We start from the raw sequence: 27282 nt of genomic DNA, 5'->3' as shown, positions 1-27282 counted from the left end.
GTAAGTGTATGTCAGTAACTTCATATGCCTGCTGCAATAAATACAGAGAGCAGGATATGTTTTGTCAATAGGCACCCTTCGTGCAAACTGGGTACACAAGTAGGAAATAATAAGGTTGCTTAATGGGTAATTAATTAATTCAAGCTTCAAGATAAGATCAGGAGATCCTGCTGACCCTGCATGCTAATCAGGTGATTGATTAATTGCTACAATCTCAATAATTATAGGTTATAAATAGAAATACATGTAATGATATTCTGCACTTTTCATTTTCAGCTGCTTATCTGTTCTCCATATATTGAATCATGGGCACAATTTATTCCTTTGTCATAAGTAATTCTGAAGTTCTCTCTCAAGTGACCAGGCTGATGACACATTTTACTCAATCTATTATTCAGTATTCAGTCAAAGTTAACAATCCAGTCCAAGTTAAGCACTTTCAAGTTCCATTGATGTCAGTGGGAAAGTTAATCATATGCTTGGATCTCTCCCACTGAAACCAGTGGGTCACTTGATCAAGGCCTTTGGTTGGTTGTTTCAAAATTCAGCCAGCAATATAATTAGGTGACAAGAAAATATATATGACTATGTTTGCTCTAGAAAAATATCCTTCATTACATGCCCCTGCGGTGTTATCAAGTGATCATAACCTTTAGTCGTCTAACACTATATACTATTATATACCATATAATTCACCAAATCTGGAGATTTAATGTTTTAAGTGATCAAAAGTAAAGGAGAAAGAACAGATTAGGATAAATACTCATACAGCTAAGGATTGCTTGCTGGCTATGAACATCTCAAATAGCACCTATATAGGTCTTGTAGGATCATACCTCACAAGACATGCAGAAGACCAAAAGCTAAGCATTATACAGAACTCCCTATACTAAGAGATGCAGTGGAAATAATGCTTCTTACGAAAGCAGACATTACTGTCCAGACAGAGAACAGGAAGCACATTTCTTGCACATCCAAGTGGTACCAAGGGGGGGGGGGATCCCTTTTCCACGTTTCATTAAGGGCACAAGTTCCTTTCATTAAACTAAGATGCTTGAAACCCACAGAAGATGAAAATCACTCTTGAACCTGGGACAAAGCCATGCTTTGAATTACAAATGATACAAAACTGGTTATAAAAGAGAATAAGAATATTTCTGATTGTTTGGAGCCCTATCTTGATGAATGTGTGCGTGCACATCTGTGTTTGTAACCATCATTGGTAATGCCTTCTTAAAGGCAAGGGGAGGGATACTTCATATGAAGAGTTTGCAGTACAACTGTAATCATTTCTCAATGGGGCTTTTAGGGGCTGCTTTAAATTCATCCACATGACATGTGGCACCAATTTCACAGATTGCAGCAGATTAGGAGTCCTTGCCCAATGGAATTTAAAGCAGCTGTCACTTTCTTGAAGTCTGGGTGCAACCCACAAATTCTGCTGCATTGTTGCAATGCAATGATTCTCTCTCTCCCAAACGCACATGCTCACAAACTGAGTCTGGGTAGCTTCTAGAAATACCTGTGACCTAGGATACAACATAGACTAGCAGCCATGCAATATCCAGTAGACAAATAAGAGCAGTTGCAACAGTTCCTTGCCAGAAATTACAAGTTTGCATCCCTCTTCCTCCAAGAACTACATACAAACCACAAACACCTGCTGCAGGAGAGAGGATATGCACAGCTCTAGAACACCAGCTGGAACCTGTTGCCCAAGGGTGCTCAGCTGCTGAATGGGGCATCAGCACAGCAGAGTGTGTGGGGCTCATGCCCTTCCTCTGAATGTGTGCATACATCCCTCTTACTAATGGAAGGAACTTTTGTAGCCTTGAAAGGGTTACTGGACTTCGTACTTTTGCAGCTTGCCTGACTCAAAGTTATGGCACTGAAGGAGATAACAGTGAAACTGTACTATAAAAGTAAATTACTATCATGAATATTAAGCAACAAGAATATAATAAACATGACTGCTTACATGATTCTGATTTATTGATACTGATTTGCTTGTAAATTATCACACAAAGTACTCATTTTAATTTTTTAAGAAACATGTGCAGAATAAAACTTGGTGGACAGTTCCTGGAGGCTTTGACATCTGCCATTTAATTCATTTATAAACACCCTTAGAGTGCAACGCTATGTTGAAGGCTCCTTCTCATTGAGCTATGTGGAAGCTTTATATGTATCTTTCTACAGTCAATAAAAAGTTTGTGTGTTTATGTGTCTTCATAAAGTACCTGTGATGCTGCAAGATCACCACTGCCTGAACTACCCAGCTACTGATCCCTGACAGTGCTCATTGCCAGTTAGGTGGACTCTAATCCTTTTCTCTAGAATTTGCAATCTTTCATCCACTCACTTTTTACAGAGCTCCCGGCTGCTGTGCATCTTCCTCCCAGGTTTTTTCCAGACCTAATTTGTACCGATTTTTATGTGTGTGATAAAATGCTATTGCTGCACCAGCCTGCCTAGTGTGGACAAAACACTATGAAGGCTTTTAAGAGCTCCTTTGCCTTTAATTAAACACTTCCAGTTTGCAGGTTCAACCCATTTTATTACTTCTCAATGAGTGTGGGTGGGGGATTGCTGATGAATAGCTCATTCATTGTCCCTTGAATTGCCTCCCTTAATTACCCTAGTGTCCATTTCTGTTCCCGACTAGTTTCTTCCCTTTATTACTTTTTTCTTTTCATTTTTAATAACGAAATGCTCCTATTTCACTGTAAAATGAAAAGAACAAAATTAATGAAAAATTCTGCTTCCAGCTAATTGTGGAAGGTAATGCCTCAGCAGTAATAAAGAGCATTATTGTGGAAGCAACCTGAGTCCATATACCTACTTCTCCCATATTCACTCCTCACTGAAACACCTAATGGGTGATCAGTCCTGATCAGTTGCATCATCAATAGCTCTGTAAAGGAGAGCAGGATGGAGAAACTCTCTCTGCATTGCCCTCTCCTGTGCTCATGTTTTCCTCGATGAGGGTGCCTCTCTGTATACCCCACAAACATATAATGCGAACAGTGGTATGTGTGCATTTCACATTTTTTATAAATCTACTATCAGGGATGGAAATTCAGCTTCTGACACAGTGGAACAAATCCAGCTGCAAAATCTCCTAAAGGCGGTTCATGCTTGTTCTGTTAAATAGTGCTCACTTTTGAGTCAAGAGGTTTCATTACTATATTTGTGAATCTCTTGGCACAGGGGTGGTGGGATTTCCCAAAGCTTAAGCATTATTATGCATTTTGAACCAGGGTTTTGGCAGAAGCAGCTCTGGATCACTGGTGCTGAGGGGTTAAAAACAATAGGGAAGGATCTTTATTTCTATATGCAACTTATGAGTGCGTGTATATGCCATTCATGGTAGAGGTATGTCACACGTCTGTCTGATGGAATTGCAGCGGAGTTCCTAACTAATAGAAATGGAAGGCATGAAATACTCTCAGTTTTAAAGAGCCTTGCTGGATCAGATATTGCATACCCAAATTAATGGATATGTCATCTGAAAACAGGATTTTTCACCTTTAAAACTATTAAATCCTACTTTATGGTATATGTGCCTATATCACTTTGTGACATGTGCTATTATGTCATGCCTAAGATTATTTCTGAAGATTTTTGCTGGATGAGAATCATTCTCTTTCTGCCTCCTGCCTGCCTCTCCCTTTGAAGCACCAATTCCAGAAGCCATCTAAACTAAAACAAGGAAGAGTGTGCACACTGCACACACATCTTGGTTCAGTTAAACTTTCTAGTAGCATGGAGCTTTTTGTTCTCAAGGTCCCATCACACAATCTAGAAAAATTGTGTCCATGAGGAGGATAAAAGGGGGGGGAGTGTACCCAGGTTTCAGGCTGCAGTTACTCTTGATGCATTAATCCAAGACTAGGATTCATTTAAAGGGACGTGGATGGCGCTGTGGTCTAAACCACAGAGCCTAGGGCTTGCTGATCAGTGTTGGATATAAGCAGTGTCCGGTGCACAGCGGAATGATGAAAAGTACGTGCCAACATGCTCTATATTACTTTATTTACACTTCAAAGCTGGTAATTTACAGAAAAACATTTTCCCTCTGCCGGAGCAGAGAAATGCATCCTCTCTCCTCTAAAGCACGGAGAGAATCACACTGAACTGCAAAGAACAGTGAAAAACAGGAAACCAGTGTACGTCACATCCAGTCTCCTTTCCCGTGAGAAAACCCAACAGCACTTGACTGCGGAATGTAAACATTGTCTTGTGACAAGCACTTCGCTGCTCAGTGAAGGAAGCAGAAACCAACATCCTCCCCCTTTCTGTGAACATCACTGGGCAGCGTGTTCGTACAATATCAGTACAAACCCAACTTCTGCACATAGGTACAGTGTTGATCCCTTGATACAATCTTGGACAATACATCAGCAGGAATTTCATTACCTGGCATATAGGACACCGTTACGAGTCCCTTCTGAATACATTCCCTAGCATGTTGCAACTTCAATTGCAAGTGCTTCGTGCTTTGCTTACAACCTTCAGAATTCAGCAAAGCCAAACATGCTTTGTTGTCCTGGTAAACCTGGATTGGACATTTGACAGGAATTTTCATGTCTTTGCACAATTGTAACAACCATTCACAATCCTTAAGTGAATAAGACAGTGCATTCAGTTCAGCTTCACAAGTACTTAAGCTAACTGTTGTTTGCTTCTTGCATGTCCAATCAAATAGACCCTGATTGTACTTATAGCAAACTCCAGACGTACTTTCCCTGTCTGTAGTGTCACTTCCAAAACTTGCATCTGCAAATATCTCAAGACCACCAGACTTCTGATTGTTAAATCTCAGTCTGTAATGCATAGTGCCTTTCAAATACCGCGCTATGCGTTTCAGAGCTTTCCAATCCTTAACAGTAGGATTGTTGACTTGTCTGCTTAGCAAATTACAGCTAACAGCAATGTCAGGTCTTGAACATCTGGCAATGAAGTTTAGCTTGCCTAGCACACTTCTGTACAGTGTAGTATCAGAAAATGCTTCTTCAGTGTCATCTACCTGATAACCTGTTGTCATCGGTGTGTCTACAGGGTTAGCATCCATCAGGTTTAGTTTGCTTAACACATCAGCAATTTTACGTGACTGGTGTACTAGAATGTTACCATCTTGATCTCTCTCTATTTCCAGAGATAGGTAGTTGTTTACCTCACCAAGATCTTTCATGTCAAAGTGCTCTTTCAATTGAGCTAGGGCATTATTGTACATTGTGACATCCTTCCAAAAGAATAAAAGATCATCAACATAAAACAAACAATACAGTTTCTTTTGCCCCTCCTCTTTGACAAATACACATGGATCAGCTTTCCCTTGCTTAAAACCTAGAGAAAACAATACTTCAGTGAGTTTTGTGTGCCAACACCGTGCACTTTGTTTGAGACCATAAAGGGACTTCTTCAGAGCACAAACAAATCCCTGTTTTACCTGTACGCCATCAGGTGGAAGCATATAAAGTGATTCATCTAGAGATCCGTACAGAAAAGCTGTATTCACATCATGGTGACTAATGTGTAGATTCTCTTCTGCAGCTAGCTTGAGCATAAGCCTAATGCTCTCATACCTCACGGTGGGTGAGTAGGTCTCGTGATAGTCTTCACCTGGTACCTGTGCAAAACCTCTGGCTACCAATCTGGCTTTGTGTCTGACTATCTTGCCATTTTGATCTGTCTTCGCTTTGAAGACCCATTTGCTTCCAAGCAGTTTCATTCCTGGAACTACTGGAACAAGGTCCCATGTTTTGTTCCTTTCCAAGGAATCAAGCTCAGCCTTCATGGCATTTAACCATGGCTCAGCTTCCTTTGAATCCAAATCCTGGATTTCTTGGAAACTTGAAGGTTCAAACACCTTCTTGGAGCTTTTAACAGCTGTTACTGCTATCTTAGCAAACTCATCAGCAAATCTCTTTGGAGGTCTGCCTTTTGTTGCTCTCTGTGACCTACGAATTAGTCTTAAGTCTTCAACACTCTCCTCTTCCTTCTTAGGAGAAAAGTGACCTATTGTGAACAATGGTTCCTCTAATTCTTGATCAGAGCTTTCAGAGGGTCGCATAGAGGCTTTCGCACTCTTGAAATCCTCTGAATCACCCGATTCAGTTTCAGACTCAGAATCAGAACCTTCATCAGTGGGTGTGGGTTGTTGCGGTTGCTTTTGACTATCCTCAGTTTCATCACTGTCATCAGGATAACATTGGAAAATTCCCACATTCTCCCCCCACTTGGCATTGTACTCAACACTTCTTGTGAGCTTAATTTCCTTAGAGTCAGTCATCATTATTCTGTAAGACCCTTTCTGATAACCTAGAAAGATACCATGCAATCCACGCTTGTCTAACTTGGAGCTTTGTGGTGAGTGAACCCACATGTCAGAACCAAAAATTTTCATGTGTTTGATGTATGGCTTCTTGCCAAACATCTTCTCATAGGGGGTACAACCAATCGCTGAAGATAACCTGCGATTATAACTGTAAGTGAAACATGAGAGAGCTTCGGCCCAATAACTCTCTGGAAGATTGGCATCATGCAGCAAGGTTTTTAACCCTTGAAGCAATGTCTGATTTGCTCGTTCCGCAAGTCCATTCTGCCATGGCGAGCGAGGACTAGACAAATCGTGTTGAATTCCTTTCTCAGTCAGAAAAGCTTCAAACTGCTGAGAAGTGAATTCTCCCCCGCGATCACTGAAAAGAGTCCTTACCTTCTTACCATGCACATTTCCCAACCAAGCACAGAATTCCTTGAACCTTGGAAAAGCCTCTGATTTCTGCTTGAGATTGTATACATAAATATACCTGGAAAATGCATCAATGAGAACCATGAAGTACCTGTTTCCACCCAAAGAGGGCGCTAGTGGTCCAACCAAATCAGCATGAACAACCTGGTATGGTTCTGTAGCTTGCCTACTAGACACCTTACCTTTCGCAGCCATTTTCACCTTGTTTGCTGCGCATGCCTTGCACTTCATGTGGTACCTGCAGGGTTTAATAGTCATACCTTCAACCAAGGCAGGCATTTTAGATACTGCCTCAAAATGCAAATGACCAAATTTCCTGTGAAAATCGTGAATACATTCTGCATGCAAACTTTTGTTAGAACCTGCAATGCAACAAGTGTCATCCTGCACAACATCATCAAAATACAAAACATACAAACGATCAACATATTCAGCATGCAATACATAATCATTTTTCTTTGTGATGATGCACCTTTTGTTCTTAAAGGAAACGTCAATTTTCCGCTCATTCAGCTGTCCAACGCTGAGCAGATTATGCTTGGCATCTGGCACATAAAGCACATCCTGTATCGATAAGTCCAAACTGTGAAGAACTACAGTTCCGTAGCCTTTACTGGGAATTGTGTGGTCATCCGCCTGGTGAATCGCACCTTCCTGCGGTGTAAAAGACACGAACAGTCGCTTATCGTTGCACATGTGGTGGGTCGCCGCTGAATCAACAACGAAGAAAGATCTAGACGTCTTCTGGACCTCTGCAACCTTTGGAGTGAAGCGTGAGACCATTGCCTTGTGCTGCGTTGTCCTGGACACCGGACCTTTGCCTTTGCCTCGGCCTTTTCCACGCGATGAGCTTTCGCTGCGCTGCTCTGTCTTGGCCCTGGGATATCTGCATTCCCTCTTCATATGGCCTAGACGTCCACACGTGTAGCATTTCACTGCCTTCAAAGCTTTGGCGCCATCTGGTGGTTCCACTGCACTATGGGATGACGTCTGTGAAGACTCCCCCTTGCCCATGCAGCTATCACCCTGGCGGTCTGCTCCATTCTGAATCATGGCAGTATCACTGGCTACTGTGAGTTGAGCATTTGGCTGATTGGCATCAGATTCCCCACTTGCACCAGCCAGCCTTCTGCAGCTAGCCATCATGACTTTGGCATTAGCCTTCTGCGTCATCTCTGCTGCTTTAAATCAGGCTGCTTTATACATGCTGTGTCTGTGTACAGCTGCTTCAATCCAAAAGCAAATTCAAAAACAGCCTCTGCTTTGTGAACCTGTGCCTTTCTGCTTAACTGCTTTGCTTATCTGCAGCTGTTTCAAACCGCATTCCAAAGGCAAGTTCAAAAGTGAAAGTTCTCTCTGCTGTCTTAAATTCATGCTGCGACACAGCTGCAGCTGCTTTACTTTCGATTTCCCCCAGCATAGGAAAAATTTATCCTTCTAGCCTTTTGCCTGTGCCACGGCAAAACCGGCTATAAAAGTTCAAAGTCCAGCCATAAAGCCATTAATTAGAAGCTGGCAGGCTGCCCGGAGCTGTAGCACATACCTCATCAAATCATCTTGACGCGCAGAGATATCGTCCGATCCGGCCCTCTGCATTCCGATCCTTTGCCAGCACTCCAATTCTTTGCTCCTTTGTTCCTTTGCCAGGAGCCCGACTTCTGGAGTCCATTCTCAAAACACTGCGTTTTTCTGGGCCCATAACCAAATGTTGGATATAAGCAGTGTCCAGTGCACAGCGGAATGATGAAAAGTACGTGCCAACATGCTCTATATTACTTTATTTACACTTCAAAGCTGGTAATTTACAGAAAAACATTTTCCCTCTGCCGGAGCAGAGAAATGCATCCTCTCTCCTCTAAAGCACGGAGAGAATCACACTGAACTGCAAAGAACAGTGAAAAACAGGAAACCAGTGTACGTCACATCCAGTCTCCTTTCCCGTGAGAAAACCCAACAGCACTTGACTGCGGAATGTAAACATTGTCTTGTGACAAGCACTTCGCTGCTCAGTGAAGGAAGCAGAAACCAACATCAGAAGGTCGGCGGTTCGAATCCCCGCGATGGGGTGAGCTCCCGTTGCTCAGTCCCTACTCCTGCCAACCTAGCAGTTCGAAAGCGCATTAAAATGCAAGTAGATAAATAGGTACCACTCCAGCGGGCAGGTAAACGGCATTTCCGTCCGCTGCTCTGGTTTGCCAGAAGCGGTTTAGTCATGCTGGCCACATGACCCAGAAGTTGTACGCCAGCTCCCTCAGTCAGTAAAGCAAGATGAGCACTGCAACCCCAGAGTCTTTCGTGACTGGACTTAACAGTCAGGGGTCCCTTTACCTTTAGGATTCATTTAGTCTCTGTGAATGCATGGCAATGTGTGTTGCAACTGTAACAGTGACTGAATGACTGATACTGTGTGGGGGGGGGGAGAGAGAGAGAAATCTCATACCTTTTCTACTAAAGATCTGCCATACAGACTTAGATCCTATAAATTTATGGCAAGCATTTAAAGCTTGAAGTTAAAATAGACTTAGTAGTGCTACCATCTCCGTTGGAGCTGATTTATTAACATGCCAAAGAATGAACCGGTGGTGTGAGCAACTTTGCTCCAAGTGCTACATCCAAAGCTGGTACTTTACAAGAAAGCAAGAGTGAGAATATAGCATTGCTTAATTCTTCCATTTCCTCACTTTTCCTTACTATTCTCTCCCCCCTTTTCAACTGTCACTCAATGCAGCAGGTGCAGTACTGCTGCCAAAGATGCTTTTCCATGGCCAAGATCACCAGGTTTCCCGGCCCTTGGATTCCACAAAAGACTGTACTTTGAATACTTTCCTGCCCTTTGTTTTAAAGCTACCCTCCCCTTGCACTCAACTGTGAGGATTACTTAGAAAATGTGTTTGGGCCAAACACATTTCAGCTTGTGGGATTACTCAGCTACAGTGTACTCAACTCATTTGTTAGATTACTTGTCACTAGCCGTGTTGGTGAGGTGACATTTCATATCCTTGACTGTGTGTATGTAATTGCAATTAACAGACAAAGATTTATTATTTAAGGCAGCAGTGAATGAGGCAAGAGAGGAACTCGGGTTTTATGGCAGAACTAACACATACATTCTTAGCTAATGGAAACAGAACCAGGTATGCAGAAATAAAGTCCTGTGCATAGCCAAATAATAGAGTTTCATTTCCCAATGCCTTGGACAGAATCAACATTGGAGAATTCAACATATGATGCACTGAGGAAGCACAGGTACAGAAGAGCAGCAGTGCCCAGAGAACATGATGATCAATGTGTACATGAGGGCACAAAGTTTGCATATTCTTTATCTCATTGTGAAATCTTACAAGCTAGATCTCCCAAAACATGGTCCTCCTTACAGATTTAGAAGCAGAAGCCTGTACTGTCCAGTCCTTTTAACTTATTCATGTTCCTGATTTGACCATTTTGTTGTAATGTAATAGCAGGCTACCTAAGTCTACTTGCTATAACACAAACTGAGTTGCTCTACATCTTTTTCTTTCATTCTGGAACATGAATCCCTGCTCCTGCTGCTGCCTCCAGGCTAGCTTTGCTTCTGCTTCAGCATGCCAGCAAGATTCCTCAGATCTAATAGCTAAGGTTCAGATAATCCTTGAGTGGTGAGTCTGAACATCTGGCTTCTTGGCTCATTCTCCTTTGCCACCAACCTAATACTGGATTGCTCTCCTGTGCTTTAATACTGGATTGCTCTCCTGTGGGCTCCATGGTTATTCTAACCATTACTCCACCACTGGTCTAGTTACACCTTATGGTTTCCAAACACTTGTGGGGAGTCCTGGAACCCTAGCAGGAGTTTCTTCATGGCAGGATGGGTAATGGGAGCCAAACTTCCCTGAATGCTAATCTCTTACAATGCTTTGGGTGTGTTGTGGGGTTCATGCAGTTCATGCAGAGGGATAGTGAGGTTCAGCATGCCAGGACAGCATCCCATGAAAGCAAAGTGTGGAACCTAGAGCACTCTCCAGAACCCTCTGCAATGCACAGGTGTTCCTGCCCAGAAGTGCAAGCATTCCCCAGTAGGCAATTCCATTGAAAAGAAGGTTCAATGAAGAGAAAGGATTTGAAAGCTACTGTTCTAAAGTTACTTCTTCCAGAGCTGGATAACTTTGCACACAGCCCATGAAAAATACCTTTGCTCTTAGCAGGTAGGCTTACTCTTGTCATATCCACATTCAAGAAGCTGGAAAGTTTCTGCTCAGTTAAGACAGAGTAGCTGCTTTCCTTTTTTTCACTCATAGCTCTGCTTCCTGCTGTTTGCTCCAGAGAAAAAGAAGTGGCACCCTCTGCTGCCAAGGAAGAGAACAGCTTTTCTTATGAGGGCTTCCAACAGATCCTGCATAGTGGGGTGATCAACATTGGAGTTCATGTGTTTTTCCAGCTTGGGTTTTGACGGGCCAGGCTGCCCAGGATGGTCTTTCTACTCCAGTTCTGATATTTCGTGAGAGTCAAATGGAAGGGGAGCTCTAGCAGCTTGGTAAGGATATGGAAATGATCCTACTCCAAAGCACTTGCTAATAGGCAGAAGGGTATCTCTTCCTGTATCTTCACTAAGCTCTGCATGTAGTACTGCCCTGGTTTGTCCCGGAAAGTGTAATTCCCACATGGAGTGACTTATAACGAACAGGAAAGGAAACAGATACAAAAGCATTGGATGGAACATAAGTCTATCCATGAAGGTTAATTATATTTTAATTTTGTGTTGATCTTCACCTTCCCAATCTACTCATTCTTCAAAAACAACCAGCAGCAGCAGCTGAAGACAATGTAAAATGTTTTTAAGGGTAAACACTATGGTTAAGGCTGTAAATCTAAAAATTACTAAGAACCAGGGTAAGGTTTAAATAGGATTGTGCCAGATTTATGTTCAAGACTTGGTTGAGCCAAAATTATTGACCTTATTCTGTGTTTCTTTTCATGATTGTTTACAAGCACCTCCTGTTTTAAATGATGTTCAGAACTTGCTGCAAACACTGTCATGCTGTTGACCAAACACTCAAACACCACATATAAACACACAACAAGTATACCATTTTCCTCCTTCCTTGCCTTCAGAAATCTTGGCCTTATACCTCACTGCTATTTAATTCTACTGACTTGTATTTTCTTAAAATAAATAAATATTACTCTAATTCTATTGGCTTGGTTGTTAAGAAAGGTAAAAAAAAAGAAAGTTTCCTATTTCCTCCTCTCTTCACAGCCACGTGAGTTCACTGAAAAGCCTCTCTGGGGAATATGAAGGTCTTCCTGAGCAATGTGGAAGTAGGCTGCTGGGGGAGAGACAAGTCATCCCAGAAGTAGGCTTTGATCCTGAGGGTAACTTAAGGAAATTCATGGAAAGAAGAAAAGGTCCAGAGAATTTTCTGAGACTCTGAAGATTCTATTACAGTGGTACCTCGGGTTAAGTATTTAATTCGTTCTGGAGGTCTGTTCTTAACCTGAAACTGTTCTTAACTTTAGCACCAATTTAGCTAATGGGGCCTCCTGCTGCCGCTGTGCCACCACTGCATGATTTCTGTTCTCATCCTGAAGCAAAGTTCTTAACCCGAGGCACTATTTCTGGGTTAGCGGAGTCTGTAACCTGAAGCGTATGTAACCCGAGGTACCACTGTACTTGCACTGTTCAAATAGTATGAAGAGTGCAAGCTCACTAGTGTTACTGTTCCTTAACAAGGCCTATAGTCCACAAGTTTCCTGTTTCCATTTTGATGGATGACTTCCATTTTGAACTCTTCATTGTGTGTGTGTGTGTGTGCACGCGCGTGCATGCACATGAGACAGAGAAAGAGAGAGGCACTAAAGCTAGAGACCCAGACTGGGATCACTTATCCTGTGGCATTACACGGGAAGCTCCCCAAAATAGGGAATTATAATTTAAATTCAAAAGGTTTTGAACGGAAGGTGTGGAAAATTTTCCATTGTCATTCCTGGCCACATAAATGGAACAGCAGCCAAATCTGCCCTGGATAAATCTCCAGTTCCCAAATAGCTTCTTTGGCAGTTCTAAAATGCTATTTACGTTTCCAGGTGATTTGGATATACAGCTTTTCTGTCCTCAATCCCCATAGAAAGAACTTATCACAGCCCTGGACCTACTTAAAGGGGGGGGGGGGAGTCCTCTAGCTTGTGATAATAACCTGGCCAGCCTTGACTGCTTATTGCATTGGCTGCCTTCACAAGCTGAAATGCTGACCTTCTGAAACTGTAGTCAAGCTCTGATGGCATTAGTCACAGCACTGTCTCTCTTTTTTACCATGCATATTTCAAATGTAAATCTGTAACAAGATGGTTGTGGATCAAGACCACAACTATTCCTTGTAATGAAATTAAAGCTGCCTTGAAAAATAAGAGCAGATGAAGAGTGAAGTGCAAAAAAGAAAAAGGAGAAAGGAGAAAAACATCTGGAATGGGGGAAAGAACTGAAAACAAGGGCACAGCTACAACAGCAACAACAAAAAGGGAGGTGAGGAGGTTCTTGTACACGTTGAAAATGAATGGCTAGGGAGCAAGACTAAAATGTGCTGAGGGTGGCATAACTATAAGCCCTAGTTCTCCATGAGGTGGAAATTTTGTGCCTTGTCTGCATCCATTCAGGCTACAGGTAGGGTGTTAATGCTCCTCCATATAAGAAGTAAATATGCAATAAATTTCTATTCATATAGAAAATTATATGTCAGAGAGAAAGCTCTAGCTTGTGAAATTCTACCCGTTTGAATTTCTCTCTAGATTTAGGGCTTCTGAATCAGCTGATGTTGCTTCTTCAATGGCTGTCATGACCCCAAGGTCTGACACCCTATCTTCAGGAAATGTGGCTATTGATTCAGAAAAAGTATCAGAGCAGGGGAGCAATTTGCCCTCAGAACCAGCCCTAGAAGTCCCGCTCTCACAGAAGGAAGGAGCCCATTTTACCAGCAACTATCTGACCTGAGGAGCCATGCTGCTGTCCTCACTCAGATTGTAAGGAATTCTAGTGTAGAAGTCCAAACAGAACTAAGACACAGCTTCTCTAATTGCTATTAGAGCAGGCTAGGCTCCTTTAATTGAATGCTCATTGGACTTGCTGCTCGCAACACAGATAAAGCTGCAGATTTATTTAAGGATGAGTTTCCCTGCTGCTTTTGCAACACCATTTGCCTGCTTGTATGAGTCTCCTGCCTGAGTTTCAAATGGAGCTATCCATGGTGCTACCAAATTTGGTGGCACTTTGCCTTTATGGAATCTGACCTCTGCTTTGCTTGACTTTGCCATCTTGGAACCAAAACATCACCTTGCTCAACTCCAACTTTGTAGGTGAAGAAACAGCATCATTGTGATGACCTACTTGATTTCTTCCTTTCAAATTTTACTGGGATGTGGGCTATACTGAATATTTGACCATTTTGATCATTACTGCTGGATGAGGAGGCTGAAACACCCTGATAATGAAAATGTTTGCCTATTTCAAAACTGTTCACTGCCATTGTTTTACAAATATATTGCTAACTTGGTGCCATTTTTCCCCATCATAAATTCTAGGTATTCTTCATGGAACTGTCACATCAGCAATCCAAGCCAACTGAAGGTAATAGAGTGGTTGGAATATTTGTTATGACAATATGTAGCCAATCAGATTTGACTATGAGCTGATGTCACTGAGGATAAACAAAGTAGACCTCATGAAGTGCTGTTTTCACTTTCATTGGGCGAGGACTTTATTTGCTATCGATGCAATGCCCTTATCACTAAAACTGAAAAGTTTTGTAGAAGTGCCCATCTATCTGTCAGTCCTAACCACCACAGCTCTCATGCCATTCAGATACCATACGAGGACATAGATTTGTATACTTAACAGTATGAGTTATTGGACTATAACTTGTGCTGTAAGCGTAAATGGAAACAAACAGGGTGACATGTGTTGTGTTGCTTTTTAAACTCTGCTGGCTGAAGATACTAGGTTGCATCCAACTAAATCACCGTATGTGTGGAACGGCTTCACAAGTGCAACAGAACTTCCCCTCCCTCTCCTCCCCCAAATCTGAACTCCAGAGAAGATTTGGGGGTGGTGCGGGGAAGGGAAGGGAAGGAATTTTGTTTGATACAAATCACCAAGATTTGGATCCAGTAAGAATTCACGGAAATCAATGAAACAGTTGCAACAGATAGCAATAGTGTCAGAAATTGGTTCACTGTTCACACCACCACTTTCAGGCTTATTTAACCAGCTATTTCTTTAAATATTTTTATGCTGCCCTTCATCAGGACATGCTCCAGCCAAATAAAACTATTGTTTTCCCCAACCATAGAACCCTGGGAACTGGAGACCTTTGAAAGGATTAGTCTTTTCACACAAAAATTGGTTTCCAGGTCTTACCATGGAAAACTATGGCAATTAAACTGGTCTTAAAGATACGCCAACAGAATATAGCAAAATGCCTTTGCTGTTTTCAGGGTTGGTTTCTTTTATACATCTGTAGATGCATATGCATAGTATGTCCACCTCAACGTTTGAAGCCAGATGGAGAGACAGCTCAATTCTAATTAATTAAATATATAACCGGAACAGCTACCTTGGCAATTTATAAAGTAACCAGCAAAGACCACATTTCCCCATCAGTATTTTAAAAAAGAATAACCAGACAACTAATTTTCCTTCTAAGTAACTATCTTCTAAACCCCATAAATGACTGCTCATTAGCCTGTCAATGTTTATAATGGCTTTCAGAACTGTAACAAGAATTAAAAATAGTTCAGTGAGCAGAAATGGACATTAATTTGTCATACTTAAATATGAACGCTTGAATGAGTTAGCCACAGCAAAGCCCACTCCCACAGTTCCAAAATCAAAAGCTCTAATTTATTGCTTGCTACCTGTACCTCACTCACCAAGAACTGGTTAAAATGTATCTAATGAAGCCACCTTAACCTTATGTTACTGGAGAGGTAAAGGAAGTAGAACATTACGCAGTTTTAATTTTGTTTTGTTCCAGAAACCCAAATGAAGGACTGATTGAAAGAGAAAGACAAAAGATAGACTGTGTAATAAGGGACAGGAATGGATTTAACCCCCAATGAACAATGTTACATACACAGAGATTGTCTAAACATCAGAAAGAGATTAAAGGCAGGGAATGCATAAAACACTTGACTGCTGAGCAACTTACATAGGATGTGAAGCAAAGTGAACATCAGGTTGTGCCCCATGAACCAACTATATCCGTTTGAAGAACTGAAGAGTTAGCACTTCAAGAGGACCTAGCAGGTACATTGTGGGCCACCTGAAGTGTATGTTAGAATGAGAGCACTTCAAAGAGAGATCTCCCTCCTCATATTGGTGGAGCACAAAAGCTGCAGCCAGCACACTAAGGAATTGTTTGTTCCACATTATATAACTCCTGAAGTGTGGGATGAATCTCAAAAGACAAACTGCTTTGCCCTATTTGGCTTGAAGATGAAAAGGGGGAAGGTGGGAGAAGTGGGACCATGGGTTCACCTCCAAAGGAGACCCACTCCTCAGTGTGTTTGTGTTATTGCATGCTTAACCACCACAGGGTATCTCTAAGCAGCCAAGAGCAGGAGGGAAGAATTTTGCAAGATTTATTCCACTTTGTTACACAAGATGCTAGCCGTGAAGAGCTTTCGTTAAACCTAAAGACTTTTATGAACATAAAATCAAATTAAACAGCACATTAAGGGTTCTATCTTCTCTGACTGATGTGCACGCGCAAACAACTCTCATTAACGGTAATGGCAGTTACGCACGCGCATCAATCGGAGAACAGATCCCTAAGTGCTTTATTGTTTTTCCTGGAGATTTTTCTCTATTGGACTTTAATTAAGCTCCTGCTAGGCTTGCAAGTTTTCAGTTTTTTAAGGTTTGCTTTTTAAAGGAAGAAAGAAAAGTGGAATCAGCTTCTTTGGCAGATAAGATCCCCCACCCCCAGCAATTGTCACAGTCAAGCCAAAGACATCAACACTAAATATCTGCAAGACATCTGTTGGACATTACCTTGCAGCCTTTGAAGGGCTTGTCATCCTGGAGCAGGTTTGCCAACTGACCAAGGCAAAAATGGCCTGGTTTGCTCCTGCAGCTGTTAACTACACCTTGATTTATACAAATCAGCAGGTGAAGGTTTTCAAGGCATGGAGCTAAGTATTATCACCTGCTACTGATGATGACAAACTTGCTGTTAAAGGCACAACTGTAGGGTGGCAAACCTAAGTTGGCAAGAAATTTCTTTAAAAAGGAAGTCTGACTAAAAAAGGAGGATGTTATGAACAGATATGCAATGCACTGGTCTGTTGGTGATCCTAAGGCAAATGTACAAACCTGGGATTGCCAATAAAGTGTCACGCTATATTGCTATTACACACACAATTTCAAATCTTTTTTTGTTTTTAAAGGCATGGAGACATACCCTTCTAGATTATAAATATTAGTCCTGCCTAACAGCATTATGTTTTGCTTACATGAATTATAACATGTCTAATTATAAGACAACACATATGCGGTTGATTATTTTTTCTCAGGATGCTGAGCTCTTCTAAGAGAGATCATTTCCTGAAAATAAAGGGACAAATATTGCAGCAACTGAAATAGGAAGTGGAAGCAGGGCGGGGCTGGGGGAGGCAAGAGCAGGTAAAAAAGCAACATTTGGGATGCATCTTCTGCAATTTGGGGATATATAGATATATATAATATTAAAAAGCGCATAGGCTATTTAATTAACTGCTACTGTATGCGATGTACTTACTTATTGCCTCCACAAACTGTTCAAAGAAGCAGTATGGGAACAGTGGCTCAGGCAGCTCTCTGAAAAACATCTTGAGTGCTCCGGTGACAACGTGGATGTCCTCCCACTGGCTGTCGTCCAAATTCAGCTTCTCTTCTGGGAAAACACGAGGAGAAATGGAACAACTGGTTTTAATGAAACAATTACAAGACACTAATTATTATGTTAATGTTTGCCTACTATCATCAGCAACCGTTAACAGCCTTCTGCACCTAGAGGTTTGGTGCTGTGCATGGGTTTCCACCCCCCCTTTCTTTCTTTCTCTCTTTTTTTTCCAGAGGAAGAGAACATTTTCAATGGAATACCATCTGTAGGAATGCAGCTAACAAAAAACAAGAGGCACAAAGAGACAGTAGCATTGACACAGGATGTCAGATACATTTATTCCCATAATGCATCAGTAGGAAAAATTAGCATCACAGCTCAACATGATTCAAAGCTATTTGGTTTCGAGGCCGAGGGGCTAAGAGTTGCCAGGGATGACCGGCTCAAGGGACCAGCCTAAAGGCCTTGCTGAGCCAACAGGAGACATATGCTAAACATGGCAATACAAAATGAGTTATTGCTTTACATGTGTTACGTCTTGCTATGTACGAGGGAATAATGGGCAACACTTTTCTTCCTCTCCTTTTTTGTTGTTGTTGCCTGAATGTAATGTCAGCAAGGAATTCAGTATTGTGGTGGTGGGTGGGAGGGAGGGAGAGAGGAGGGGAAGAGATATTAATTCCTCCTTATTGCTTCAAAAATATTTTGTTTGGTTTTTCAACTCTGGGAGGAAGATTTGCCCAGCAACAATATTAGACAGACCCCTGTTGGCCTACCTAGGCTATGCAAAGCTGTCAAAAATGATAACACGCTAAAGACAAACCACAAGTGCTTGCAAAACTGATTTTCTGAACAACAGAAATCTTTTCTTTTGAAGCTTGACTGAGCTGAGAAATTTAAATATAAAAGGAGGAAGAATGCAAGAAAAAAATTCTAATAAAAAGATGGGGTGATTATTACTTTCCTTTCCTTTGAATACTTATTAGAAACATCTGGTATTATTATTAGGCTACAAAAAAACCTACAGAATTAGAGACCTGACAAAACTCCAAGAAAGCAAAAAATGTCTGTCGCTGTGAATTAAAAGTAAGCAAAGTTCTTTACAGCATCTACCTGTTCCAGAAATGCACACAATTCATAAAGATGTGGTTTGGCTTTTACTTCAGAAACATTTTCATGGGGTATATTCTAGTAAAGATCTAACTAATTTAAAACTATTGGAGAAACATCTCCACCCACCTCAGAGAACATAATGTTACCAGTTTTGAGCAGAAATGAATTGTATTGCTTTAGCCATTATTAATGCTATCTGCATAGACAAACTTGGTAAAAACATCACACACAGCACCCCACAACCCACATACCACAAAGTAAGCATTTTATAATATTTACTGCTTTCCAAAGAGTGGTGTCAGAAAAGAATTTAAATGTAGGTATAAAGTTTCTAAGTATTGCGATATATTGACAATAACATTTATTTTCCCCAAACCCACCTCTTGTTTAATTTATAAGAGGTTGGCGTAGAGATTGAAAAACATACTTTTAACTGGTTCTCTTTTTCTTCTTTAAAACAAAAAAAACCACTCAGACTTTTCATCAACATAAAAACGATTCACTCTTGAAATTGAATTAGGACTTTCTTTTGAACTCCATGATCAAATTTGATTGATTGTATTTCAACAATTAGCCTTTTATTTCCCCCCATACACCATAGAAAGAGACAGACAGCATCCTAGCAGGCCAGTTTTACACAGTTATCTGTTCACAATAGCATCAAAAAGAGAGACCTGATGGGGTTTACTGTCACTTTAAAGAACAGGGTGGGTTTTCACATTGTTGAAATCTGTCAGATATTTTGAAATGTCCCTCTCACTATGGTGCCACACCCCCTGCGTGCCCTTATAATAAAATTGGTTTTACTCCTGATTAAATCATTTTCTCCCTACCCACTACCATACTTCTCATAATGGACCTGTGTGCACTACAGCTGGTGTTCTTCCCATGGTACCAATTCTTACTTTATCTTTTCAGCACTTTGCTGCTAAGATCTCATGCAGAGTGCTTATGTTTTGTTAAGAGCTTCATTCTTAGAGAAATAGCTTAACACATGTTCTAAAAATGTTGTACAACTTATTGCTTAAAACACATTTTGAAAATGTATAAGTACTGTATCTCTGGCACAAACCTTTAAGTGGAAACCTTAGCAGAAACACGCACACATACACATACACACACACACGCAAAACAAAAACCCCTGCCGTTCTGGCTTGGTATGATTGTTTTTCCCTCTCTCCTGTACATTAAACATCTAAAGTGGAATACACGGATTCTAAACTTTACCAAGAATTATCTGCCCAGATTTTTGCACTGTTTCCAGCTCTTCAAGGAAATGTGTTAGGAACGTATCATCTTGAAAGCAAAGGGTGTCATTTTACCCTCAAGCAATAAAGTGACTTTTTTTTAAAAAAAAAGTTCGTTAGAAGGGAAGCATGCCAAATTTAAAAGGGGGTGGGGAGAGAACTGCGTCAAAAAACAAACTGCAAGAATAATCGACTTGTTCAAGGTAATGCTCTAATTTTTGTTATTAGTCATGGGAGACACTTGAGTATAGCTTGAGTGTGGCCTAAAATAGCATTCACATGTGACCTCCTAGGAGAGACTCTCAACCTTGTATCACTTGCAAGGGACACCCTCAACTAACCACATACCATGGGTAGCATGTAACACATGAGCTGGGCTGTACCATGTGGACTGTAGGACTGCACAGCCCCTGCTAATTGATTTAGAAGTCCCATTTATTCAAAGAACAAAAATAATAATATGTAGAACCTGAAACAAAATGTTGCATTGTAGATCTGTTCAGAAGGCCAACTGCCCAGCCAGCTAGCCAGCCAGCCAAACGTTCCTCCAGGATACCTTAAAATATTGGGGGAGTTTAAAAATCCTGCTTGCCCCCCTCCCCAAAGTGACACTCAGCATTCCACAGTTCCTGGTGTCCAGTAAGCATGGCCAGTCCTTATTGGGCTGATTTCTCTCTCTGCAGAAGACTGTTGTGTTGTTGTTTTTTTATTATTAAATACGTTTACATTTTTATTTCAGCAAACCTTGGGATTCCTCCGATACCTCCTCCTCATTTCTCAGCAGCCCTGTTTTGGCTTTTCTTCCTGCCCACACTGGGACATGAACTTGTTATTAGAAAGAATGATGAAGCTGATGCTGTTGATATGGGCTTGCCATCTGTTTACCGTGAATAAGACTCTCACAGTAGGCCTGAATGATTAGGTAATGATCACTGTATTATAGGCCTGAGTGACTAGATAATGTTCCACAATGGTCAGGTTAATGGCAGGGATGGGGAACCTCGTGACCTGATGTGAGGCGTTGGATTGGTTGCTTGTAGAAACGCTATGCTGTCCGCTTCCACCTATGCCCAACACACACACACACACGTACGTTACAGAAATGTTCTAAGTCTCCAGTGACCTTGGAGCCAAACTCAGGGAAATGCTGTCCTTGAAACTTCTCACCATTTGGGCGGGAACAGGGAGCACATAACGACAACAACAATAATTACTTATTAGTGTTATAGATGTAAACTGATTTGTGGATTCTTTGTCGGACAAGGCAAGATAAAAATGGAACAAAGAAATTAATAATGCAGTACAGTCATACCTTGCTTCACGAACGGCTTAGTTGTTGAACAAATCGGCTTCTGGACACCAAAAACCAGAAGTAAGTGTTCCGGTTTTTGAACATTTTTCAGAAGCTGAACATCCGACACGGCATTCCCTTGAGTGCAGGAAGCTCCTGCAGCCAATTGGAAGGTGCGCCTTGGTTTTGGAACATTCAGGAGTTGAACGGACTCCCGTTCGAGAGTCAAGGTACCACTGTACAGTTCGAGAGCCAAGGTACCACTGTAAGTTCGAGAGCCAAGGTACCACTGTACAGAACTTAGTCAGAACAATAAGAGCCAACTCCTAGGGGTCGAGGTCCCTTCACACACACCCCACATTGAAATGGTTTATGTGTGCTATGTATGTCTTGTGATCAATAATGTGATGCGGGGCTTGCTTACCCCCTCCCCCATATTTCATTCAAGTTGGCATCCCTGGTCAGAAATAAGGCCCAATTGGACAATTCATTTAATATTTTGCCCAAGTCAAGATTCAATCCTGGTGTATAGGAATATTTTATTTATTTTAAGTATTTGTGTTATGTTCACCTCTTTAGGAGAGGAACCGAGGGCTGCTTCTAATATAACTACATGGTGAGCACATATTTGGTTGCATAAAAGACTTTGCCTTTTCCCCCCAGATAGAAATGCTTCTAATCATGAAAGGCTTTTGATCCAGCAGGGAGGTGATTACTTTTTCTCTTTCTCCCTCCCATTGCAGGACCTGGTACCACCTCACACAGTGCCCCATACAGTCCCCAAAACTACAGAACAGTGAGGGAGGTAGTGCTAGGTGCTGTGTGGAGAGAGGAAACTGGCAAAAGTCACACACTCCTCCACCAGTGGGAACAAAGTCTAGGTGCAGCCCAGGGCAAATTTGGTCCTTAAACGATTTATAGGTTGAGAAGTGAATTTGGAACACTTTGTTAGCATGTTGAACCATCGTCAGCCTTGCTATTTATTTTTTATTATAACATTTATACTCTTGTTTCCAGCTCACAATTAGTTGTTCACAGTGGCTAGCAACAATTTAAATGAAATGCAATTATATAATGAGCTAAAACAACAAAAGCAAACCAAGTGACACAGAAGATCATCATCAGCATAATATTCAAGAGCAAATATTTAGGATCTAGCCAAACCATAAGTGCACTGGAACAGAAACATTTTGGTTTGGCATCTAAAGGCAATGAGGAAAGGAAGTCCTTCTGATCTCCAAGGCAGAAAATTCCACAGCCTAACTGAAAATATTCTTTCTCATGTCTCTGCAAACTGTAACTCTGGGGGTGTGGGGATATGGAACAGATTTATGTTATGTCCAAAAATTGTTCAAGTGGACCTGCCCTCAAGGCTGTTGCCAGGGTTCAAAATAGCCAAGCACCTGCTGAAGCCAATGTCTCACTAGGGGATCAACAGCTAACCCCTACAGGCCCCTAGCTATGCTTTATCTCCTTGCCATCATTGCCTGCCCTCCAGTGTGTGAGGTGGGAAACCTCACTTACACCCTGCAACTGCTGTCCTCTCTGAGTCAAGACAGAGCAACGATGGGAGCAAGATGGAGCAACAACCTCTGTCTCTCCCTTTTGTCAGCTGTGTAGGTTAGGCCCAGAGGAAAAGGGCAATGGAATGGACAGGGATAACAGTGGTGAGGACAAGTATGAGAACGGCCAGCATATATCCCCCCGAATGTGTCCCTTATTTGGCAGCCTGAATCTAATTTTTAATTTATTTCCCCCCCCATACAGCTGACTGAGGAGTCTTGTCTTCCACCAGCTGCATGACAGTATCCCCGCCATCTGAATTGCCCATGGCTGTGCCAGGCTGCAATGGCAGCTTCTGTTAGAATCGATAAGTGGGTTTTAGGTATCGCGGCTAATTGCTGATAAGACTTCTCTAATCCTCTACCTTAAGACAATATCCTTTTTATGTCAGCTCCCAACAGATTGATTGGCCTCCCCATTGCAGAACACGAAGAGAGCAGAAATGATCAAGGTTCACCACCCCAAGTGTACCATCATCAGAACACATAGCTCCAGATGAAAAACAAATGAAACATGAACTTCAAGGGCTCTTGTCGTTCAATTTCTTGCATTTAATTCCTCCAGAATGTTGGCATCTATCAGTTCAAAGGGGTGACTGCTGAATGGAAAATTGATGCAGCTACTTAACAGCATTTTGACGTAAATAGATGATAATGTTGATCCAATAGCAAGAATGTTGCCTATGTTTGAATCTACGCATTACTAGAATACCCATTTCCATGGTGCTTAGCACTAAATTAGCAAATAGCTGTAACTAAAAAGCACATGTTCTATGCCTGTTGGAGGGCTTTTGTTTATTGCAGTTCTCTGAAACTTCAGTTCACTGACCTGAGGGCAAGCTGGAAAAACCCGGTACTGCTAATTTAAATCTTAATTGGAGTTAGAGGGAAATAAGATAACACTGTGGCATGCTCATTCCTGGAGTTACTCTACTGATACTCATTGAGTCACACCGATCAGAGATGAACTCTGCCATTGTTTCTGCATGAAGAAGTCCACTATATCCAGCAAAACCACAAGTAGTTTAGAACAAGTACATGACGAAAACAAAGACAAGAGTTCAAAAGGTTTTTAAGACATGTGTAGCTGTCACCCCAAAGTTATGCTTGATATATTGCCATTGCGTCATTATCTGTACACAGATATTTGGACATCTAGTCATATGAATGAAGGTCGCACACAGTTATTATCACACTATCAAGGGGTTATCCACTCTTCACCTTCCTTGCACACTATTTGAAGAATGTAGCACCACCATAAATAGTTGGCACCCTGATTTTATAGATACAAACAGCTGTAATGCGACACAGAGTGACTTACACTGATGTTACTACAACAGTATTGTGCATAAAGCAGCTGGGGCCCATTCAGTTAGCTATGTTTGTCTATTGAATAGACAAGGATACGTAGTAGTATCTGTTTGGAAAGGACTGAAGCCAATAGGTTGTATTGACTGTAGTACTTTCCTAACAAGTTATTACCAGGTATAATGAGAGTTCAGTTGTAACAAGACATAGTGGTGGATCTAGGATTTGAGTATGAGAAGGGAGCTGAGCTTTTAACTGATGCAGGTCTTCCTTCTACTTTCTCTCTGCCATTCTTCCAGGAAATGTTGAAAACCTACCCATGAAATGGTCTGGTTTTTCTGTGCCATAGTTCAGAAATCCAGAAAAGGTCCATGGAGTGTATCAGATCTATTATTTGTTTATCTTGCAGCCACTTATATTTTTCTTTTTCTTTTGGTAGAGTTAAATATAAAAAGAGCATAACTGAGAGCACTAGCAGAACTAGAGTTTATTGGTTTGAAATCAAGCATGTCTGGGTACTACAGCATCCCTACCCGTCAAGTACAGCCATGGAATTATACTCTATGTAAAAACACCCCCACCCCAGTCTCAACAGTATGTAGAAATGATGGCTCTCTGGATATACAGAGTTGGTGGCCTCGCTGGAAAAGGCCCAGAGGCGGCAGGAATTGTTAAATCCTCACATTATTCAGGCTTACCAGGAAGTCTTGAGGGTCCAGGCACAGTAAAGCTGTGGTCGGTGGGGCCAAGGCATGGGAAGTTGCAATAAAGACAGTACAACCATATTGGATTACTGATTACAGATGTCAGCATGTTTTGGCGCAGACACTGGGTGTGTATCCTGTATCAACCAGCTCGTCTGCTGGTTAAGTATTTGGCAGGGTTAACAGAGGTTAAAGATCACTCTATGACATACATCAAATTGGGGTGACCCCACCAAGATTAACCGTTTGAGAGTGCTATGGCCCATCACCTCCCATCTGCACATCCAGACACAAGCAACCCCCCTGGATCCTTCTAATGGGATACCCCAACCCCACCTTGACTAAGGATCCAACCCAATGCCTTATCCACCATCAGGTTGTAACAGTTGTTATGAGGAAGAACTGACATCCTTCCCAAGCTGCACCAAAAAGCCAGAAGGCCACCCAGCACTGCTGAGGCTGTGCCGAATGGCAACCACCACTTCCCTCCAGCAACGGAGAATCCCGACTCAGCCGCAGGATTGTGCTAAGAGTCCTCTCTGCAGTGTTTTGATCCATGTTCCTGGGTGCTTGTGCAAATTGGCAATCTTTAAGGGGGAGAAACAACCTGAGAACTGCAGCAAGCTGCTAGAAAGCAGATATGTACTAACATGTTTGTGCCACTTGGCACAAATAAAATAAAATCAGCTTATTCGGAATCACAAATGTGGTGGCGAGGATTTCGAAAAGTTCCCTAGTCAGCTGTTACCTGTAAGGCAAGGGTGGATATCTTTGTTAGATGCTAGATGAGAGACTTTTGGAGCCCTAACAGCTGAGTGTTTTGAATATCTCTTTATATTTCGCTCATATTTAGGATTAGGTCTTTTTAAAGACCTAAACACACACATACCAGTTAACACAGTTAAGCATGCATACTGCAAACCTGAGGTGACCTGAACACTCTGAGCTGGGGAAAATACCCTTTCCTTGTTACAGCTTTTTCAAGGTTATTTTGCAAGAGAGGAAGTGAAGAGTTAGGGCAAAACAGTGTCTCTTTGTCCATGCTCATGCCCATGATTCAAAAATATCTCCACGCTTCTTGTCATTTTAAAATGGGCTTTGCAATTAAAGCGGAGTGGCTCTAGGATCCTGACATACAGTTCTTTCATTCCTATCCCTTTCAACGTTTTTAACACAGCTTCTGTTTCCATGTTGTCAATGGTCTTTTCATAGTACACAATGTTTCATAATATTTGGCAGACTTATCCAAAACCTGATTCACTGTCTGCTTGTGATCCCTAGGTCAGGAATTACTCCAGACATAAAGTTCCCCAAAGGGTAAAACAAATTATTGCAATTAAGATTCAACAGGAAAAGATAAAGAAAAAAAAGTAATTCATCCATCCACATTCGTAAGATTTAAACTCAGCATTCACATTTTCGGGCAATTTCCCACACAAAAAATGTTGCATTGTAATTTATCCACTTTGAAGATTAAAGTAGGCTTATTGCTAATAAATAAATAAATCAGACATCGTAGGGGATCACAGGAACAAATTTAAAGGCACAGAGAACCAGAGTGAAACTTTATAATGAGCCTTGTATGTTCTTTCCTGCAGCTGCTGGGAACAAAAAATAAAATGAAATGCAATTAAACATCCTCCCATAACAGGCTGCTCTTATGAACATTAAAACATGTAGGCAGACTAGCAAATTATGCAAATGTCCTGAAATAAACTGTACTACGTACTGAAAACTGGGCATGGGGCTGAAACAGAGCCAAAATTCAACACCCTCCCTCACCTCCCATTCCGCTCAATTCACTACACCCGTAGTGAGCCCAGTGCGACAGAACCAGTTGCACTGCCCTAAATCCACCTCTGACATGACCGAGACCAAGAATTTGTTTTTGGTTTCAGAACTAGGCTCACAGTCCTGTCGCACAAAAATCTATGCCTGGTTTCTTACCCAAGGGCACCTCATATCTGCAAATTCCAGACCAATTACCCGCAAAACACTTGGGGATATTTAAGTGATTCCCTTTTCCTTGTGTTAAAACCGCAGCAGCTATCGTTCTGCAATTTGGCAAGATTCATGTGCTCGAAATGGGCACATGAAAAGGAAAAAGATTTCCTTTAAATAAAAATACAAACTTTAAAGGTACCTGGTTCAAAGCCCTTGGACCTATTTGCCTGTAATTCGGCCAGCATTATCCATTATGTGGGGGTTGGTATACCTGCAAAGGTGATCCACTTCTCTCAAAAGTGGGGGAGGTATGGATGTGTGCGAAGCATCAAGAGCTTAAAATCTTGTTGGTACCATTCTACCAACCTTACAAAGCAATCCTATGCATGCCTACTGAGAAGTATGTCCCACTGAAGTGAATAGGACTTAGTCCCAGATAAGTGTATACAGTGGTACCTTGGGTTAAGCACTTAATTTGTTCCGGAGGTCCGTACTTAACCTGAAACTGTTCT

The 27282-nt window shown here is 41.6% G+C and overlaps 1 protein-coding gene across 17 annotated transcripts in view; it reads right to left on the bottom strand.

The window, feature by feature from the left end:
- The window catches only part of ARHGAP15 (Rho GTPase activating protein 15), a 383495-nt gene that overhangs the window by 54686 nt on the left and 301527 nt on the right, over nucleotides 1-27282 (bottom strand). For all 17 annotated transcript variants that reach the window (XM_083710978.1, XM_083710987.1, XM_083710980.1 and 14 more), the window contains one exon: nucleotides 17518-17652. In XM_083710978.1, the coding sequence (XP_083567104.1) occupies nucleotides 17518-17652 (135 nt within the window). The remainder of the gene's footprint in view (nucleotides 1-17517; nucleotides 17653-27282) is intronic.

This window comes from Podarcis gaigeae (assembly GCF_964106915.1).
Source record: "Podarcis gaigeae genome assembly, chromosome: 1".
In the NCBI taxonomy this organism is placed as follows: domain Eukaryota; kingdom Metazoa; phylum Chordata; class Lepidosauria; order Squamata; family Lacertidae; genus Podarcis; species Podarcis gaigeae.
Note: the sequence above shows the minus strand (reverse complement) of the source record. Positions and strands in the feature narration are given on the sequence as shown.